Genomic DNA, 20,608 nt, shown 5'->3' on the forward strand with positions numbered 1-20,608 from the left:
TCAGCGCCGCCTGCGATGTGCTGAAAGAGCTAAGCAGTCAAGCTCCTCTCTTCAGTCCGCTCACAAGCAAAGTGGCTCCCAGCCTGACTCTGCCCCGAATTCTGGGCTGTCTCCTTTGTGATGTGAGTTACCCCGTCAGCAGCTTTGCTCTATGGCAACGTTTGTGATGCAAGAACAGCGAGCGGGGTGTGGCACAGCCCGGCCGGCTCAGCACAGCGGGGCCATGGCCAGCCCGGCCCGGCACCGAGAGCCGGCCCTGTGCAGGGCCACGCAAAGCCTGTGCCTCTCACCAGGAAGGACTGAATCCCGGCCCTGTGCCGTGCTCCCACTTTGGAGAGCCCATGAAGCACTTGTCGGCCCTGGCGAGTCCAGCAAGGCGATGGTGGCCGTGCTGCTGCTGCTGCTGCCGCCTGCCCTTCCCCAGCATTTTCAGGGAGGAGCTCGATCAGATCAGCTCGGAGCAGAGGCTCACCAGGCAGACCCCTGAGGGAGAAGTAAAACTGGAAAAGCACCACCAGAAGTTCTCCACCGGGAGAACAAGGGAGCCCCAGCTCCCCCAGCTGGGAAGAGCACAGCTCCTGGGGAGCAATGTGGCTCTTGGTACAGGGTGTGTGAGCAGGGAGGGTGCAGAACTCCTCCCCACTGAAGAGACTAGTGAGAGTTATCCTAATCAATGTAGTTTTATGAAATATTAGGGATCTGATCACATACCAGGAAAAGACAAAATCATGTCTTTGAAATTTTGAAGACGTTTACCCTGATAGACACTTTGATTAGTGCTTGTTCCCCACAGGTGTCTTTCCAGGAATTACCCAACAGGAGTGTTTGCTCAAAGAGCAATCTCTAGCGCTTTGCTTTCAGAACTGTCAGGGAAGTTGATATGTGAGTTAGGCACATCAGCAAGCGTAGTTCTCTGCATTAGGTCAGTGGCATTGATAGCATATAGCAGATCCCAAACTGGGAAACCTGCACACACATTGTTTTCTTCTTGGGAAGGCTGTAAGGTTGCAGAATACAACTCAAATAAAATTGAATTGTGGAAGATAATAAACTCATTGCTCATAGCGGAAAGAAAAAAAAAATTAAGGTGTAAAGCTGCTGATTATTCTCATCCAAATTGTAATCAAATTCCACTTTGCTGAGTGTGTACCCTCTGCCAATCTTTTATGAGCTTGACTGTCTGTGTGTCTTAAAAAAAGCCTGGCAATCAGGCATCCACTAGTTGGGCTTCATTAAGGAATCTTAGTGGAGAATCCTGTTCTTCAGCCACTGCCACATAGGGAAGTTTCTTCTTGGTTGACTGGCATCATTGCTAGTTTGAGCCTGGCCTGGGGTGGTTTGTACAATATGCAGGTGAGGGAAATGCTGTAAATGGACTAATTGTGTTTCACTGTGTTCTAGCACGTATTGCACAAGCACCTGGAAAGCAAAAGCAAACAGCACTAGGTCTTCCCACAGATTCCAGACAAACCTAAGCAAAGCCCTCCACTCCCCTCAGCCTCCCAGACAAGTTGGCAGGCATGAAATGCATGTTTGTGTAGCGAGATGTGCCTGGCAGTGCTCTGTGATGACTTCTTTGAGGAGAGACAGCCATTTTGCTAGAGAAGCTCCTTGATAAAAGCCTCGAGCAGATAAACTCCTGCAGAAAGGTGTGTTGCAGGGAAAACAGGCACATCTGAGGGAATTTATACTAACTCGATTTCCACACGGTACACTTTTCTGATGTCCTATTAGGATACTGGCTGGTAAAAACAAAAAAGACAAAAACCTTTCCTCCACCTTTATCCAGGCCCCACATTAAAGCCAAATGCCTATTACACCCCTTCCTAGTCTCAGCTTCCCTGACTTGCTACATGTTATAGAAAGCCTACTCCAATTTGCAGACCTCCTCCCCACTGAAGAGACCAGTCCACCTAACACTCTTACAATAGGTTTGAGGACCTAGAACCTCAGGGTGAGGTGAGCAAAGTTGCGGTGGGAGATCACTGAATCATAGAACGGCCTGGCTTGAAAAGGACCGTAATAGTTCCAACCTCCCCGCCATATGCAGGGCCACCAACCACCAGACCAGGCTGCCCAGAGCTGTATCCAGCCTGGTCTTGAATGCCTTCCAGGTGGGGAATCCACTACCTCCCCGTGTAAGCTATTCCAGTGTGCCACCACTCTCTGTGTGAAAACCTTCTTCCTAATCTGTAACATCAACCTCCCCTGTCTCTGTTTAAAACCATTCCCCCTTGTCCTATCACTATGTACTCTCGCAAACAGGCTTTCCCCCTCCTGTTTAAACGCTCCCTTCAAGTCCTGCAGGACCGCAATTGAGGTCTCCCTGGAGCTTTCTCCAAGCTAAACAAGCCCAGTTCCCTCAGCCTTTCCTCACAGGAGAGGTGCTCCAGCCCTCTGATCATCTTAGTGGCCCTCCTCTGGACCCGCTCTAAGCGCTCCACGTCCTTGCTGTATTGGGGAAGTATTGAGATCTACCTGTGAGCTTGTCTAGGGTGAGATGGTCAACTCCACACCTCCAGACTGCCTCCAGCAGGAAGGGTGATTGCGGTAAGCAACTCCCTGCTGAGAGGAACAGAGGGCCCTATATGTTGGCCTGACCCTATCCGTAGGGAAGTGTGCTGCCTCCTTGGGGCCCGGGATATTTCTAGAAAACCCCTCAGTCTGATGATCCACCCCTCTATTGTCCTTTATTAATAGTTCAGGCTGGCAGTAATGAGGTCGCTGACAGAAGCCTGAGGATTATAAAAAATGATTTCAGGTGGCTGGTGTGGTTAGTTGATGGAGCGGGCATACAGCTAGTATTTTCCTCTCTTCTGTGAGTGGCAGAGAAGGACACTGAGAGGAGCAGGAAAATTCATCTTATGAACACATGGCAGGGAGGCTGGTGCAAATGTAAGAATTTTGGGTTCTTTGGTCCATATGGGGTGGTTTACTTGGCACCTGGCCTGAGATCTGCTGATGGGTCTCACCTGTCTGAAAGGGAGCAATGGATCCTTGCCCAGGAGCTGGTAGGGCTTGTTGAGAGAGCCTTAAAGTAGACACGAAGGGCGGAGGGAATAATAAACTGATGCACACAGCACGGGCAACAAACAGGAGGATCTGGAGGCCGTTGTGTGGCAGGTGATCTTTGACTTGGTTGCTGTTACAGAAGCATGGTGGGATCGCTCCAATGATTGGAGTACTGCAGTGGATGGCCACAAGCTCTTCAGAAAGGATAGGGTTGAGAGCTTATGGGCCAGAATAAAAGTGAAGGCCAATCAGACTGACATTATTGTGGGAATCTGCTACAGTCCACCCAGTCAGCTTGAAGAGGTGGACAAGACACTTTACAGACAGTTGGGTGAGGTCTCAAGGTCTCTCCCCCTTGTTCTTGTGGGGGACATTAATAGTAAGACTTGTTACTGCCAGGGAATGCAGCCTCCTGCACTAGTTGATGGGGTTGGGGAACCAAATAGGTGTTTCATGATCCACAATGAGATGGTTTTGAACCTCCTTTGAAATCTGGATGCTCACAAGTCCATGGGGCCGGATGGATTGCACCATAGAGTGCTGAGGGAGTTGGCAGATGTGGTTGCCAAGCCACTCTCCATCATTCATCAGCAGTCCTGGCTAACTGGGGATGTCCCAGCAGACTGTGGGCTGGCAAATAAGATGCCCATCTTCAAAAAGGGCCAGAAAGATGATCCTGGTAGCTACAGACCTGTCAGTCTCACCTCAGTGCTGGGGAAGGTTATGGAACAGATAATGTTAGGAGCCATCGTGGACCAGTTAAAGGCCAAGCAGGGGATCAGGCCTAAGTCAGCATGGGTTTACAAACTGTAGCTCCTGTCTGACAAACCTGATTTCATTCTATGGCAAGGTGACCCGCTTAGTGGATGAGGGTAAAGCTGTCGATGTGGTCTACCTGGACTTCATTAAAGCCTCTGACATTGTCCCCCACAACATCCTTGTGGAGAAGCTGGCTGCCGGTGGTTTGGATGGGTGTGTGCTCTGCTGGGTGAACACTGGCTGGACGGCTGGGCCTAAAGAGTTGTGGTCAGTGGAGTTAAATCCAGTTGGTGGCTGGTCACAAGCAGTGTCCCCCAGGGCTCAGTAATGGGGCTGCTTCTATTCAACATCCTTATTAAGGATCCTGATGTGGGGGATTGAGTGTACCCACAGTAAGTTTGCAGAGGACACCAAGCTGGGAGAGAGTGTTGATCTGCCAGGGGGTAGAAAGACATTACAGAGGGACTTGGATAGACTGGATTGATGGGCCAAGGCAAACTGTGAGTTTTTGTTGGGCCAAGTGTCGGGTCCTGAACTTTGGTCACAACAACCCCAGGCAACCCTACAGGCTTGGGGAGATGTGGCTGGAAAGTTCCCAGATGGAAAGGGACCTTGGTGTGCTGATGGACAGTCGGCTGAATATGAGCCAGCAGTGTGCCCAGGTGGCCAAGAAGGCCAATGGCATCCTGGCTTGTATCAGGAGCGGTGTGGTGAGCAGGACTAGGGAAGTCATCCTGCCCCTGGACTTGGCATTTGTAAGGCCTCAATCTCCTTGTCCTCGTGAAGGAATTCAACTTCCCTGATCTATGCTGGAAATACAATACAGTGCAGAGGAAGCAGTCTAATCTTTAAGGTCTTTTAAAACCTGAGCGATTCTATGATTCAGTCTTGGAGGGTAGAGGGGTTGAGGAAGGCTGGTTGATCCTTAAAAAAGAAGTCTTAAAGGCAGACGAGCAGGCTGCCCTCATGAGCTACAAGATGAGACAGTGGGGGAGAAGACCGGAGTGGCTGAATTGGAGATTTTCCTGAGGTTCCAAGAGAAAAGAGAATCTACCTCCTGTGAAAGAAGGCACAAGGCGCCTGGCTCCTACATGTGACCAGTTGTTGTCAAGCAGGTATAAAAGGTTGTAAGCACCTAAAAGAAACGTCTCCTGTTCTGCATCAGCAAGGGAGTCTGCAGGTGTACTTGTGTACTTGGTCAAGTAAGCTCCTAATGAGACTCAGAGCTCAGGACTGGGATCCTACCACCCTCTAGTAGTAGGTTCCACCATGGAACTACATGATCCTTGAGGTCCCTTCCAAGCCAGGTCACTCTGTGATTCTGTGAGGAGAATTTCCTGCCTCCCACAGCCTGTTGGTGAGATTGGGAGTTGGTATTCTCCTTGTTGAAAAGGAGTGTTGCCCACTCCCAAGTAGCAGCATGTGGGTTGTCTCTCTACAGGCAAAGGGTGCCAGCACATTCAGGTGCCTGAGGCTGCTGCTGCCCTGGCTTGATCCCTTATTGGCATTTCTGGCCTCACTTGTACTACTGAAAGTCATGAGATGCTACCAGCATTGCCTCCAGAGGTGGCAGAAGAGCTGCAGACTACAAAAGAAAGAGGAGTTGATCATCATCTCTTCAGCAACAACCTACAAGAGTTCATAATTGCCAGTTGTCTCTGTCAGCTGTCACTGTTCTGTCCTTCCCTTTTAGTGTTCCTGCTCATGTCCTTCCCTTGGCTCTAAGCTCCTAATGAGGCTCAGAGCTCAGGACTGGGATCCTACCACCCTCCCAGAGCTATTGGGTCACCAGCAGGGTTTTGAAGGAGACTGATATATACCATGCCACAGCAAGGAGAGGTGATGCCCACGGAGGCATCTTTCTGCCATTCCCAGGGTCACTGTCTGTCCTACAGAACAGGTTCTGGGGCCTCTGTTCCCACTGTGGACACCCAACCTCATTGCTTTCTGCCCTTTGCATTCCTAGCCTGGAATGCCAGGCCCAGGTCCCTGCCCTGGGAGACCAGGACAGCCACTGTGTTCACTCTGGCAACAGAGCTGTTGCAAGGATGGCTGAGTAGCGAGCAGAGGAGCTGCAGCTGCTGCATACACAGAAAAGAGGAGATGAAAACCTGTGAGCTTGTTTCCAGATATAAATTTCTTTGGAGAGTTCCTGCACTGTCAAATGGTTTATGGGCTGGTTCGGCCCGATTCCTAATGGGGCGAAGAGAGCCATGGAACCACAAGGATACAGCAGCAACAATGTGAGGAGAAATTAGTTTATTTTTATTTGTATCAGAATACAAGATAACACACTATAATACAATAAGTCCAATAAAATGACAGAGTTTCCAAAAATCAGAGGCCTCACTCTAATGCCACTTCTCAGGTAAGAAGTCTAGCCAGGGCAAGAAGAAAGGAAAAGAGAGAATGTCTTGTGATATGTGAGCATTCTGAAAAAATAATGCAAAGTCCTCTGGGATATGTAGTTTGTAGTTTTCTTCTGAGAAACCGGAGCAATAGCACTACATATTGTTATGATGTGGAATATGAGTAACCAAAAATCATAAAAACATTTCAGGTATCTGCTGCTCACAGGGGTTGATGTCCGTAGGCAGAGGAGCCCCTCTGGCTGATGATCTGCAGGAGCATTTTTCAGGCCTGCTGCCTCTTGTTCCCGTCGTCATGGAAGGATTCTTCTCTCTGAGTCTCCTTGTGCACCTGGGGCTGCAGTTGCAGGTGCACCCAATCTCTGGGAGCTTACAGCTCCTGGCTGGCTGCAGTGCAGAGTGTCCCAGGGTCAGATCTGTTCTGGCTGCACCCTTCGCCCTTCTCTTCCAGTCTGTGTCCTGACCCCAGGTTCCTCTGCTGCCATATCTGTCCTCTGTTACTTGTCATTGTTTGTGGGCTGTTCTGAAAAGTAAGACAGCCACAGCTTTTCCTGCTCCTCAGCCATTTTTCTTTCTCTCATTTTTCTCGCTGCTTTGAAGAGGTGCTTCATGACAACTCTTGAAGAATTGATCTCAGTGGGATGTGGAAGCTCTGGCAGACCTGAGGTTCTCTGCTCGGTGGAGGAGTGCTCTCTCTGTGGGGAAGTTCTTCTTGGAGAATCTGGCCTGGGTGCGAGCCCTGGGTGCGTGCCCTGCCACGCTGCTTCTGCCCTCTGGTAGCACCTGGTGTCGATTCTCTGCTCACTGAAGGTGTGCCTGCCTGAACACCTGATAGATGAGCAGACTGAGCAGGGGCAGGAGCTTGGGGTTCAGAGGGCAACCCAATCTTATGTAGCAGCATGTGGACTGTCTCTCTACAGGCAGCAGGTGCCAGCACGACCAGGTGCCTGAGGCTGCTTCCATCCTGGCTTGATCCCTTATTGGCACTTCTGGCCTCACTGGTACTACTGAAAGTCACAAGATGCTACCAGTCCTTCTGCGTTGCCTCCAGAGGTGGACGTGGGCATCCTGTGGGCAATCTCAGTGATCGCCTGCTCCCACGTTGATCTGACTGCCTCAGTGATAAACCCTTCTACAAGGGCACTGCTTTTTTGTATAGAGCTCAGGTCTCTTGCTCTGTAGAGCTTTGCTGGAGGATTTGACAATATTATCTCCTGTGAGCACAGTGAAATGTAATCTATTACAGAATCACAATTGCTCAGCTTGGAAAAGACCTTAAAGATCATTGAGTCCAACCACTACCTAACCATGTTACCCTCATGTTATGGTTTTGTAATTTGGTTGGTGTTGCTATTCCACATCAGAACATGTGGGATAATGGGAGTTAAGGGGACAAGTTTTTTTTCTTTTCTGTGGACTGCCCTAACTGGGCCTGTGGGGAGGGGGCACCGGAGGGGAGATCGGGAAGGGGACGGAGTTTTTTCTGCCTGGTTCCCTGCAAGGAGACAGTGTGGATGGAACTTCCCACCTCCCACAGCCCGTTGATAAGACTGGGACTTGGTTTTCTCCTTGTTGAAACTCCCTCGTTGTTGTTTAGTGTTATTGTGTTTATTAAACTTCCGTTCATTCTCAGATCTTTCTTTCTTCATTTTTTTTTTTTTTTCCTCCTAGACCCATCTGCAATCTCTCTTCCCTTCCCCTCTCCCAGAGCACACATGGCTGGGCCGCACTGCGCCGCACCGTGCCACACCATGCTGTTAGAGAAGGGAGGTACTTTTGTTCCTTCTCTTCCTGGGTTTGTGCCCGCTGTCAGAGACTGACATTTTGGACATTTTGGACATTTTTGGTGGAGGATGCAGGCAACGTTCTGGGCAATGTTTTGGGCAGTGATGAAGTGGCTTATTTCAGCAGCCCTGTACTTAGGATCGTTATGTTCCTATGGTCCTGGCTTCAGAGCATCATGATGTGGGGGACACTTGTACAATTATTTTGCCCATGGAAGCCAGTGATAGGGATACCTGCCTGGCTCCCTTTCAGCCTAACGAACATTACAGACACTGTTCTCGGACTGGCTTACAAAGGATCTGAGTTCCTTACGTATGACTGGGGTGTCAGATTGGATATTGTGTTGTTAGTCTCTCTGATCATAATAATTGTAGTAACTTAGAATAAAACACCGAAAGACTGGCAAAGAATAGTGAGAGACTTAGGAAAAGTACCCCCTGTGTCAGAACAAGCCTGAACACCAGAGGGATCTTGAGAAATAAAATGAATATTTGAGTGAGGGATGGTTCAGCTGAGGGGAACTCAGAATGAACGGCTTGTTTGCGACTTGATTCGAGTCGTACAAAATAGTATGAGGGAGGCAGTCTCAAAAATGTGATCCGAACCCTAAGGGAAAACCCCCAAGTCAATCCACCAGCATCAGTGTCAGTTGACCCAGTGGAAGGCCAGAGATGGGAACGTGTGTCTTCATGTCTGGAACGGAAGGAGGAAGTAGAGAAAGACCCCGGCGAGGGGCCCAACCCTACCTATACCTACCTACCTACCAAGGAAGGCAACTCAGAAGACTAATAGACATGGAGAGGATAGTGATGATGAGGGGGAAGTCACCATTTCCTCTATTTGTTGACCTCTGCAGCCTGCACATAACTTCTCTAAAGACATGGATGGACCGGCCACTCAAACTTTCCTCCAAGAATGGGGGGATAACATATTACAGGCATTGCTCAATCTCCCATCTCCACTGATGGGAGCACATTTATCTCAATCTCCCATCTCCACTGAGCGCATTTATCAAACACTGAAATCCATTCTTGTTATTATTAAACAAATAAGGGGGAATATGGGAGACACAGGTTTACTTGTGCTGAATTTTTTGAATCGTGTTCATACAGATACAGCTCATGTGGTTTGTCATTTTGGGGCCTCCCCAGTGCTTAAGGAACAGCCTATGGTTAATGTTTGGAATATGGCCACAGGACTTTGGGACTGTCCCTTACCACTGGTAACTTGGGGTCGTGAATATGCTCATATTTCCACAGGGACTGGCCCTACGTGCGTTCCAGCATGATATGTTCGGTCTCATCTCAAGGCAGAAAATAGCATCCAGCCTTTATAGTAACTAGAATTGTGTGCTTTTTACCTAGTGGTATTGCTTTGTAACTTGTTGTGTTCTAGATAATATTAGTAATGGTTTGACTTAGTGTGTGATTTTTCCATGTTACCAATGCAGTCTCAAGAATTAGAATTTTACACATTATCTAGGTTGTTGTATGCTTCTTTTATTATAGTAATAGATCAAACGTGTATTAAACAGGGCTTGATGTAATCAGTGCTAGAATCTACAGGAATGTCTCTTTTAATGTTTTAGTACTGCTTGGAAATAGGTAAATAGGTAAACTTTCAGGTAAATAGGGAACTTTCATGAAGATTAAGCATCCTAGGCTTTGGGTATCTGGGTGATACAGACGATATTGAGAGGCCATGCGAAGCATGAGCCTATTTGTCTGCCAAAGCCACGCCGGATCACTAATGTAAAACGAACGGTATAGACTCCCAGGCGGGCAAGAGGAAATAACAAAAACGGTGCAGGAATTGGAAAGAGTGGGTATTATAAGACCTGCACATAGCCCATACAATTCCCCAGTATGGCCAGTGCGAAAGTCGGATGGAACATAGGGAATGATGGTAGATTATAGGGAATTGAATAAGGTCACACCACATATTCATGCGGCCTTACCCAATATTGCCTCCCTAATGGACACATTAAGTAGAGAAATTAAGACATACCATTGTGTCCTAGATTTAGCAAATGCATTTTTCAGTATTCCAGTAAGTGAAGAATCACAAGATCAATTTGCATTTACATGGGAGGGCAGGCAGTGGACTTTTCAGGTCCTACCACAAGGGTACGTGCACTCTCCCACCTATTGTCATAATTTGGTGGCACGTGACCTGGCTAATTGGGAGAAACCGGAAAACGTCAATTTATATCATTATACTGACGATCTCCTGTTACCATCCGACTCACTAGAGCCAGTGGGACAAGCAGCAGATTTGTTAACAGCTTATTTGCAGAAAAGGGGGTGGGCTATAAACCCACAGAAGCTGCAAGGTCCAGGTTTATCTGTAAAATTCCTGGGAGTAGTCTGGTCTGGGAAAACCAAAGTACTACCCAGTACAGTGAGTTTTCCTTTACAAATAACCTTTAGTATTAGCTTTGCTACCATCTTCATATTATTCAACCTTACATGCATGTTAGCTACTGTTCTGTTAGTATGTTGATAAAAGTTAAGCACGATGTAGTGATGTGGAATAAGGGGTAGAATGTTATTGCTTTGTAATTTGGTTGGTTTTGCTATTCCACATCAGAATATCATGTAGGATAATGGGAGTTAAGGGGACAAGTTTTTTTTGTTTGTTTTGTTTGTTTGTTTGTTTGTTTTTCCTGTGGGCTGCCCTAAATGGGCATGGGGGGAGGGGGCACCGGAGGGAAGGTCGGGAAGGGTATGGGGTTTTTTCTGCCTGGTTCCCTGTGAGGAGACAGCGTGGTTGGAACTTCCTGCCTCCCACAGCCTGTTGGTGAGATTGGGAGTTGGTATTCTCCTTGTTGAAAAGGAGCGTTGTCCACTCCTAAGTAGCAGCATGTGGGTTGTCTCTCTACAGGCAAAAGGTGCCAGCACATTCAGGTGCCTGAGGCTGCTGCCGCCCTGGCTTGATCCCTTATTGGCATTTCTGGCCTTGCTCGTACTACGGAAAGTCATGAGATGCTACCAGCATTGCCTCCAGAGGTGGCAGAAGAGCTGCAGACTACAAAAGAAAGAGGAGTTGATCACCTGTGAGGTCACTTAACAGGGAGAGCTCCTGCTCTTTGGAAGGTTGTGACAGGTATCTGCTACTCACTGTGTGTCCTAGTGGGCTTCCTCCTGCAATGACAGGCGTTGATGTCCGTAGGCACAGGAGCCCCTCTGGCTGATGATCTGCAGGAGCATTTTTCGGGCCTGCTGCCTCTTGTCCCTGTCCTCCCCACTGAAGAGACTAGTGTGAGTTAACCTGCTCAGGTTTCTGGCCGTTTCCCCCTGTCCTGTCTCCACATACTGCTGAAAAGAGTCTGGCCTCCACACTCTGCCCAGCACACCTCAGATATTTGCAGACTTGCATCAGGTCCCCTCTCAGGCTTCTTTTCTCAAGGCTAAACAGAACACATCCATGGATGTTGACCCAACCACCTCCCTGGGGAGCCTATTCTAGTGCTAAACAACCCTTTCTGTAAATATGTTTTTTTTCCAGATATCCGACCTGAACTTACCCTGATGCAGCTTGAGGCCATTTCCCCCCGTCCTGTCACCAGTGAGAAGAGACCAGCCCCACTCTTGCTGTAAGCACCTTTCAGATACTGGAAGAGAGCAATAAGGTCTCCCCTCAGACTCCTTTTCTGCAGAATAAACAGTCCCAGTTCCCTCAGTCTGTCCTTGTAGGGCATATTCTCTGCTCTGGACTGAGATCCTACCACCCTGCAAGGGCTATTGGGTCACCAGCATGCCATGGCCCTGATTCTCCTTGAAAGAGAAGCAGGGCTTTGAAGGAGACTGATACTTACTATGCCACAGCAAGGAGAGCAGGTGCCCACGGAGGCATCTCTCTGCCATTCCCAGGGTCGCTGCCTGTCCTACTGCAGCCAGAAGAACAGGCGCTGGGGCCTCTATCCTCTCAGTCCCACTGCGGACACCCAACTTCATTGCTTTCTGCCCTTTGCTGCCTTGAAGGACTGGCACCGCTTCCAGCCCATGCTGAAAGCCTGGGGGAAGGCCAGGCCCAAGTCCCTGCAATGAGGGACCAGGACAGCCATTGTGTCCTCTCTGTAGAAGATGGCAACAGATGGCTGTCCACTCAAGGGTGCATGGAAGGCTGAGTAGTGAGCAGAAGAGCTTCAGACTACAAAAGAAAGAGGAGATGATCGCCTGTGAGGTCACTTAACAGGGAGAACTCCTGCTCTTTGGAAGGTTGTGACAGGTATCTGCTACCCACTGTGTGTCCTGGTGGGCTTCCTCCTGCAATGACAGGGGTTGATGTCCGTAGGCACAGGAGCCCCTCTGGCTGATGATCTGCAGGAGCATTTTTCAGGCCTGCTGCCTCTTGTCCCTGTCGTCATGGAAGGATTCTTCTCTCTGAGTCTCCTTGTGCACCTGGGGCTGCAGTTGCAGGTGCAGCCAATCTCTGGGAGCTTACAGCTCCTGGCTGGCTGCAGTGCAGAGTGTCCCAGGGTCAGATCTGTTCTGGCTGCACCCTTCGCCCTTCTCTTCCAGTCTGTGTCCTGACCCCAGGTTCCTCTGCTGCCATATCTGTCCTCTGTTACTTGTCATTGTTTGTGGGCTGTTCTGAAAAGTAAGACAGCCACAGCTTTTCCTGCTCCTCAGCCATTTTTTTTTCTCTCATTTTTCTCGCTGCTTTGAAGAGGTGCTTCATGACGACTCTTGAAGACTTGATCTCAGTGGGACGTGGAAGCTCTGGCAGACCTGAGGTTCCCTGCTCGGTGGAGGAGTGCTCTCTCTGTGGGGAAGTTCTTCTTGGACAATCTGGCCTGTCCTGGGTGCATGCCCTGCCGCGCTGCTTCTGCCCTTTGGTAGCACCTGGTGTTGATTCTCTGCTCACTGAAGGTGTGCCTGCCTGAACACCTGATGGATGAGCAGACTGAGCAGGGACAGAAGCATGATGTTCCAAGAACATCCCAATATTATGTAGCAGCTTGTCGGCTTTGCTTCTATGGATAACAGGCGACTGCATGCCCGAGTGCCTGTGGCTGCTGCCACCATGGCTTGATCCTTTGCTGGCGCCCGTGACCTTGCTGGCGCCCATGACCTTCCTGGCGCCCGTGACCTTGCTGGCGCCTGTGACCTTGCTGGCAGCTGAGACCTTGCTGGCAGCTGAGACCTTGCTGGCAGCTGTGAGCTTACTGGCAGCTGTGACCATACTGGCATCTGAGAACTTACTGGCAGCTGTGAGCTTACTGGCAGCTGTAACCATACTGGCATCTGTGTCGTCACTGTCACCACTGAAAGACTTGTCTTCGGATGCCACCAAGTCCTTCTTTGTTCCCTCCAGAAATGGACTTGCGGTTTTCATTTTGGCCAGAGGTGTCAGTGATTGTCTGCTCCCATGATGACTCGCGTCCAGCCTTGTTGGCTCTGAGGATCTGTTGTTTGTGAAGGGCTTATTTCCCTTCCTGGAGAGCTTCTCGCTTCCCTTTCTGATCTTGGAACAGAGGGCCTTGCTGGCTGCTTTGAGCTTGTCCCAGGCACGCTGAATGCAGCGGCACAAAAAGGGTGGCACACAGCAGCCTGTACACAGCTGAGATAGAGTCTGTGACTTTAGTGTCCTGTGTTGTTCTGCCACGTTCTTGGGCCTCGCCTCTGGCTTTGCTGACTGGGGCCTGAATGGCTCATCCTTTGGCAGAATCCTGCTTGATGCAAATGAAGATCTACTTCCTGCAAGGGTATGTCCAGGGAGCCCCTTTGGCTCTTGAGCAGCAGTGGTATTTTTCTGGCCCTGCTGCTTACTGGCCCTGTCCGCAGGTGGATTTCTCTCTCCTACTTTTGCTCTTCCTGCATCAAGCTGGGCTACAGGGTCAGATGGAGACACAGCCTTGGATCCTTCATTGCTAGGCAGGACGCGGTGTGGTGTGAAAAAGTCCCGCTTCTTCCTCTCAACGTATGCATACTGCTCCAGATATTGATACATCAACCTGTTCTCCTGGTTGTCAGGCTGTTCACACAGTCTGTAGCAGTCAGCATGGACTGTACGCATTGTTTCTTGTTTGCGTGTGTCCATCAGGGAGGCAGATTTTTGCCGTTGGCCAAAGGCCTCTGCTGATGACCTCCATGCCTGAGCCTGCATGTGCCTGCGCTGGAAGGGCAAGCGAGCGGACCTCCTTGTTTGCCTCAGTGGATGTGGAAGCTGGGAGTCTTTGTGCCCCAGATTAGGCTCTGAGAGGCTCTTCTGCAGGTGCTCTGGTGCCTGCATTTTCATGTCAGGATGCTCCAGGAGACTTCTCATAGCCTCATCCACCAAGGGCAGGTCCCGCTCCTGGGACTTTGGTTGTGGGCAAGGTGTCTTCACATCCCCACAGCAGGTGATGGTGCCCTCGTTGCTGCCCTCGTTGCTGCCCTCGTTGCCGCCCTCTTTGCTGCCCTCATTGCTGCCCTCATTGCTGCCCTCAGGCATTTGCAACATGAGCCTGTGTGAGATGGAGAAAGAGAAGGAAGATGAAGGCAGTTCTGAGCCAAACACTCCTGAGGGCCCCAGGGCACTTCTGTCGCCTCAGAGCTGTTGGCAGGCTTTGTTATTTTCACTTGTTGGGGTCCCGACAAGTGTGTGCCCAAGGTTCCATTCCTGCTTACAGAGAACAAAGCAAGGACGACACTCGTGTCCGTGCCTCAGTGGTAAACACTTCTACAAGGGCACTGCCTCTCAGATTTCAAGTCTCTGGATATCCCTCTGCCATCCCTGAGTCATTGCAGATTTCCATTTCAGCAAGCCCTGCCCCTGTCCCCATCCCCTATCAGTAGTCTCACCTGTCCAAGCATCTGTTGGAGTCTTGAACAGTTCTGTAAACACATTGGATGGCTTCATAGGTGTCATCCGTCTGACTGGGCACTGAGGAGCTGCAGCAGAGCAGAGAGCAGTGTTAGTGGGATTTCAGCTGGTGGGAGGTGACAGGAGAGGAACAGTGTTACTTACTGCATCCTCGCGTGCTGTGAAGACGTGCACAAGTCCCAAACTGTTGGCAAAGAAAGCAGAGTGAGTGGATAGGGAGAACGTGATGGGGTGGTGGGCAAGTGGGGCCAGGGGTTGTCTTTGCAGGCACCTCCCTTGCCCAGGGCTGCTCACCTCTAGAATTTGCCTGGTTAGCTCCGTGTTGGCACTTCCTCTGTTTGGGACGTTTGGACCTTTCCTTCTGTATGGGCACAGAAAGCAGCGAGTGAGAGGGGAGCATCCCTAGCAGCCTCAGCGGCTCCCACTAACCCAGGGCACAGCCAGGCTCGGCCCGTGACTGCCCTGGGACTCCTTGCCGAGCCTGGCCAGGCCCTGCTGGGACACGGCCTCTCCTCCCAGGCAGTCCTCCCCAGCCCAGCCCTGGGGATGGCCCTGGCCCCCTCCAACCCCCCTCCTGTGTTGCAGTGTCTGCCTCAGCACCAGCCCTGACTCCTACCATCCACTTCCTGAAGGCTGGAATAAGTACAGTCAGTAATGAGACTGTCGTGATCCAGAGGATACGGTAGAAGGTATCGTCCTCCATGCTGAGGAAGAAGCTCTTTCCCCAGAAATCAGCGCTGCCTGCGATGTGCTGAAAGAGCTAAGCAGTCAAGCTCCTCTCTTCAGTCCGCTCACAAGCAAAGTGGCTCCCAGCCCGACTGTGCCCCGAATTCTGGGCTGTCCCCTTTGTGATGTGAGTTACCCCGTCAGCAGCTTTGCTCTATGGCAACGTTCGTGATGCAAGAACAGCGAGCGGGGTGTGGCACAGCCCGGCCGGCTCAGCACAGCGGGGCCATGGCCAGCCCGGCCCGGCACCGAGAGCCGGCCCTGTGCAGGGCCACGCAAAGCCTGTGCCTCTCACCAGGAAGGACTGAATCCCGGCCCTGTGCCGTGCTCCCACTTTGGAGAGCCCATGAAGCACTTGTCGGCCCTGGCGAGTCCAGCAAGGCGATGGTGGCCGTGCTGCTGCTGCTGCTGCCGCCTGCCCTTCCCCAGCATTTTCAGGGAGGAGCTCGATCAGATCAGCTCGGAGCAGAGGCTCACCAGGCAGACCCCTCAGGGAGAAGTAAAACTGGCAAAGCCCCAGCTCCCCCAGGTGGGAAGAGCACAGCTCCTGGGGAGCAATGTGGCTCTTGGTACAGGGTGTGTGAGCAGGGAGGGTGCAGACCTCCTCCCCACTGAAGAGACTAGTGAGAGTTATCCTAATCAATGTAGTTTTATGAAATATTAGGGATCTGATCACATACCAGGAAAAGACAAAATCATGTCTTTGAAATTTTGAAGACGTTTACCCTGATAGACACTTTGCTTAGTGCTTGTTCCCCACAGGTGTCTTTCCAGGAATTACCCAACAGGAGTGTTTGCTCAAAGAGCAATCTCTAGCGCTTTGCTTTCAGAACTGTCAGGGACGTTGATATGTGAGTTAGGCACATCAGCAAGCATAGTTCTCTGCATTAGGTCAGTGGCATTGATAGCATATAGCAGATCCCAAACTGGGAAACCTGCACACACATTGTTTTCTTCTTGGGAAGGCTGTAAGGTTGCAGAATACAACTCAAATAAAATTGAATTGTGGAAGATAACAAACTCATTCATCATAGCGGAAAGAAAAAAAAAATTAAGGTGTAAAGCTGCTGATTATTCTCATCCAAATTGTAATCAAATTCCACTTTGCTGAGTGTGTACCCTCTGCCAATCTTTTATGAGCTTGATTGTCTGTGTGTCTTAAAAAAAGCCTGGCAATCAGGCATCCACTAGTTGGGCTTCATTAAGGAATCTTAGTGGAGAATCCTGTTCTTCAGCCACTGCCACATAGGGAAGTTTCTTCTTGGCTGGACTGGCATCATTGCTAGTTTGAGCCTGGCCTGGGGTGGTTTGTACAATATGCAGGTGAGGGAAATGCTGTAAATGGACTAATTGTGTTTCACTGTGTTCTAGCACGTAGAGCACAAGCACCTGGAAAGCAAAAGCAAACAGCACTAGGTCTTCCCACAGATTCCAGACAAACCTAAGCAAAGCCCTCCACTCCCCTCAGCCTCCCAGACAAGTTGGCAGGCATGAAATGCATGTTTGTGTAGCGAGATGTGCCTGGCAGTGCTCTGTGACAGTTGGGTGAGGTCTCAAGGTCTCGCCCCCTTGTTCTTGTGGGGGACTTCAACTTCCCAGACATCTGCTGGATTTACAGTTCAGAAGATAGGGAACAGTCCTGGAGGTTCCTAGAGTGTGTGGGAGATAACTTCCAGACACAGCAGGTAAGGGAGCCAACAAAGGGAAGCCCAATCCTGGACCAGCTATTTGTTAACAGAGAAGATCTCGTGGTGGATGGAAAGGTTGGAGGCTGTCTGGGACAAAGTGATCCCGAGATGCTAGATTTCTCAGTCCTTGCTGAACCACAGAGGGGAGTCAGAACTGCCACCTTGGACTTCCAGAGGGAAGACTTTAACTTCTTTAGGACCGGGACTGAGAGGGTCCCTTGGAGGGCATGGGAGCCCAGGAAGGCTGGGGATACATTAAGTAATTTTAAAGGTGCGTGAGCTGACCATCCCCACGTCACAGAAGATGAGCCAATGGGCAAGGAGGCTGGACTGGCTGAACAGAGACCTTTGGCTGGATCTCAAGAGCAAAAGGAAAGTTAGTGGTCTCTGGAAGAGTGGGCAAGTGACTTATGATTACAGGTACATAGGGAAGCTGTGTGAAAATTAGAAAAGCCAAAGCCCGTCCAAAACTGAACTTGGCCACTAAGGTAAAGGACATCAATAAATATTTCTATAAATGTATGAACAGCAAGAGGAGGGCTGGGGAGAATCTCCATCCCTTGTTGGATGCTGAGGGCAACTTGGCGACCGAGGATCAGGATTAGGCTGAGGTGCTTAATGCCTCCTTTGCCTCAGTTTTAATGGAAAGACTTGTTACTGCCAGGGAATGCAGCCTCCTGCGCTAGTAGATGGGGTTGGGGAACCAAATAGGCATTTCATGATCCACAATGAGATGGTTTTGAACCTGCTCTGAAATCTTGATGCTCACAAGTCCATGGGGCCGGATGGATTGCACCATAGAGTGCTGAGGGAGTTGGCAGATGTGGTTGCCAAGCCACTCTCCATCATTCATCAGCAGTCCTGGCTAACTGGGGATGTCCCAGCAGACTGTGGACTGGCAAATAAGATGCCCATCTTCAAAAAGGGCCAGAAAGATGATCCTGGTAGCTACAGACCTGTCAGTCTCACCTCAGTGCTGGGGAAGGTTATGGAACAGATAATGTTAGGAGCCGTCAAGGACCAGTTAAAGGCCAAGCAGGGGATCAGGCCTAAGTCAGCATGGGTTTACAAACTGTAGCTCCTGTCTGACAAACCTGATTTCATTCTATGGCAAGGTGACCCGCTTAGTGGATGAGGGTAAAGTTCTCAATGTGGTCTACCTGGACTTCATTAAAGCCTCTGACATTGTCCCCCACAACATCCTTGTGGAGAAGCTGGCTGCCAGTGGTTTGGATGGGTGTGTGCTCTGCTGGGTGAACACTGGCTGGATGGCTGGGCCTAAAGAGTTGTGGTCAGTGGAGTTAAATCCAGTTGGTGGCTGGTCACAAGCAGTGTCCCCCAGGGCTCAGTAATGGGGCTGCTTCTATTCAACATCCTTATTAAGGATCCTGATGTGGGGGATTGAGTGTACCCACAGTAAGTTTGCAGAGGACACCAAGCTGGGAGAGAGTGTTGATCTGCCAGGGGGGAGAAAGACATTACAGAGGGACTTGGATAGACTGGATTGATGGGCCAAGGCAAACTGTGAGTTTTAGTTGGGCCAAGTGTCGGGTCCTGAATTTTGGTCACAGCAACCCCAGGCAACCCTACAGGCTTGGGGAGGTGTGGCTGGAAAGTTCCCAGATGGAAAGGGACCTTGGTGTGCTGATGGACAGTCGGCTGAATATGAGCCAGCAGTGTGCCCAGGTGGCCAAGAAGGCCAATGGCATCCTGGCTTGTATCAGGAGCGGTGTGGTGAGCAGGACTAGGGAAGTCATCCTGCCCCTGGACTTGGCATTTGTAAGGCCTCAATCTCCTTGTCCTCGTGAAGGAATTCAACTTCCCTGATCTATGCTGGAAATACAATACAGTGCAGAGGAAGCAGTCTAATCTTTAAGGTCTTTTAAAACCTGAGCGATTCTATGATTCAGTCTTGGAGGGTAGAGGGGTTGAGGAAGGCTGGTTGATCCTTAAAAAAGAAGTCTTAAAGGCAGACGAGCAGGCTGCCCTCATGAGCTACAAGATGAGACAGTGGGGGAGAAGACCGGAGTGGCTGAATAGGAGATTTTCCTGAGGCTCCAAGAGAAAGAGAGAATCTACCTCCTGTGAAAGAAGGCACAAGGCGCCTGGCTCCTACATGAGACCAGTTGTTGTCATGCAGGTATAAAAGGTTGTAAGCACCTACAATAAGCGTCTCCTGTTCTGCACCAGCAAGGGAGTCTGCAGCTCTCTTGCCACAAAAATGAAATGTTGCAAAAGTAGTTTTTGACATTAAATTTGGTGTGTAGTCAGCGGTGAGCCTATCTACCAATATTTATGTCCTCTGGGCAAATGGTACAGAAGTAGAACAGTGTATCATTTACCCGTGTATATATAACAGTGTGTAAGTACCGGTGTAGAGCTCTGGGCAAATGGTACAGAAGTAGAACAGTGTATAATATAACCGTGTTTATATAACAGCGTATAATAACATAGAGCTTTTACCTGTGAAGGTCAGATCAATCTGCAACCTGTGCTGCATCAGGTTTCAGTTCTAACCTGCTTTTACGTGGGGCTAACCCTTTTTCCTTTCTTCCTGCTGCACTTATTCTTACACAAGGAAGATGAAGATACCGCTGGTTAACAGAAGGAAGCCTTCAAAGAACGTGCCGCTTGTGGGTTCCATAGTCAATATTTTTAGAAAGAAGAGCTGAGAGATCTTTAAGATGTACTCCAAAGTAGGAGTCAAACTACAATAGCTCAAGGGAAGACGGCCAGAGGCAGAGAGCGCCTTTGTCCAGACCAGTGGGGCTTCCTGTTCGCACCAAGTCCTCCGGGGATGCCGCCCCTCCCTCTGGGAACCCAAAATGCCCCAAATGGCAGTAACACGGAACCAGAACACGAACTGCCACTGTTCTGCATGATGTTGTGATGTGGAGTACCGAGAACAGAAACCCCAAACCACAACTGGGCTGATCCACACAACAAACCTCCTTACCCACCGCGCAGCTTGTAGTAGGCCAACCGGCGTCTATTGGTGTGGTAAAAGACTTGCAGTGGGGGCTCCACTCCCACTATGACAGCCCACAGCGCTTTTGTTGGCTTCAGAAAAGCCCTACAAAGAGCTATTTTGTTGGTCCTTTTTGCTTTAGAGTCCTTGCCCAACACAGTCTTACCCGCCCTGAGGCTCATCTCTTCAGCAACAACCTACAAGAGTTCTTAATTGCCAGTTGTCTCTGTCAGCTGTCACTGTTCTGTGCTCCCCTTGGCCATTTACTTGTCCCGGTGTACTTGGTCAAGTAGGGCTCCTAATGAGGCTCAGAGCTCAGGACTGGGATCCTACCACCCTCCCAGGGCTATTGGTCACCAGCAGGGTTTTGAAGGAGACTGATACATACCATGCCACAGCAAGGAGAGGTGATGTCCACGGAGGCATCTTTCTGCCATTCCCAGGGTCACTGTCTGTCCTACAGAACAGGTTCTGGGGCCTCTGTTCCCACT

The 20,608-nt window shown here is 50.1% G+C and overlaps 1 protein-coding gene across 1 annotated transcript; it reads right to left on the bottom strand.

Annotated features, from left to right (window-relative positions):
• Window positions 1-10,902: 10,902 nt before the first annotated feature.
• LOC146761584 (uncharacterized) lies at window positions 10,903-15,655 on the bottom strand. Its single transcript, XM_085542624.1, has 5 exons — window positions 15,352-15,655; window positions 15,030-15,096; window positions 14,880-14,919; window positions 14,714-14,803; window positions 10,903-14,376 (listed from the first exon to the last, which is right to left on the bottom strand). Exons 1-5 carry the CDS (start codon window positions 15,436-15,438, stop codon window positions 12,495-12,497), a joined length of 2,166 nt encoding a protein of 721 aa, XP_085398750.1. The 5' UTR covers window positions 15,439-15,655; the 3' UTR covers window positions 10,903-12,494.
• Between the last annotated feature and the right edge of the window lie 4,953 nt (window positions 15,656-20,608).

This window comes from Coturnix japonica, chromosome 3 (assembly GCF_054131305.1).
Source record: "Coturnix japonica strain WE chromosome 3, WE-NBRP24, whole genome shotgun sequence".
Classification (NCBI taxonomy): Eukaryota; Metazoa; Chordata; class Aves; order Galliformes; family Phasianidae; genus Coturnix; species Coturnix japonica.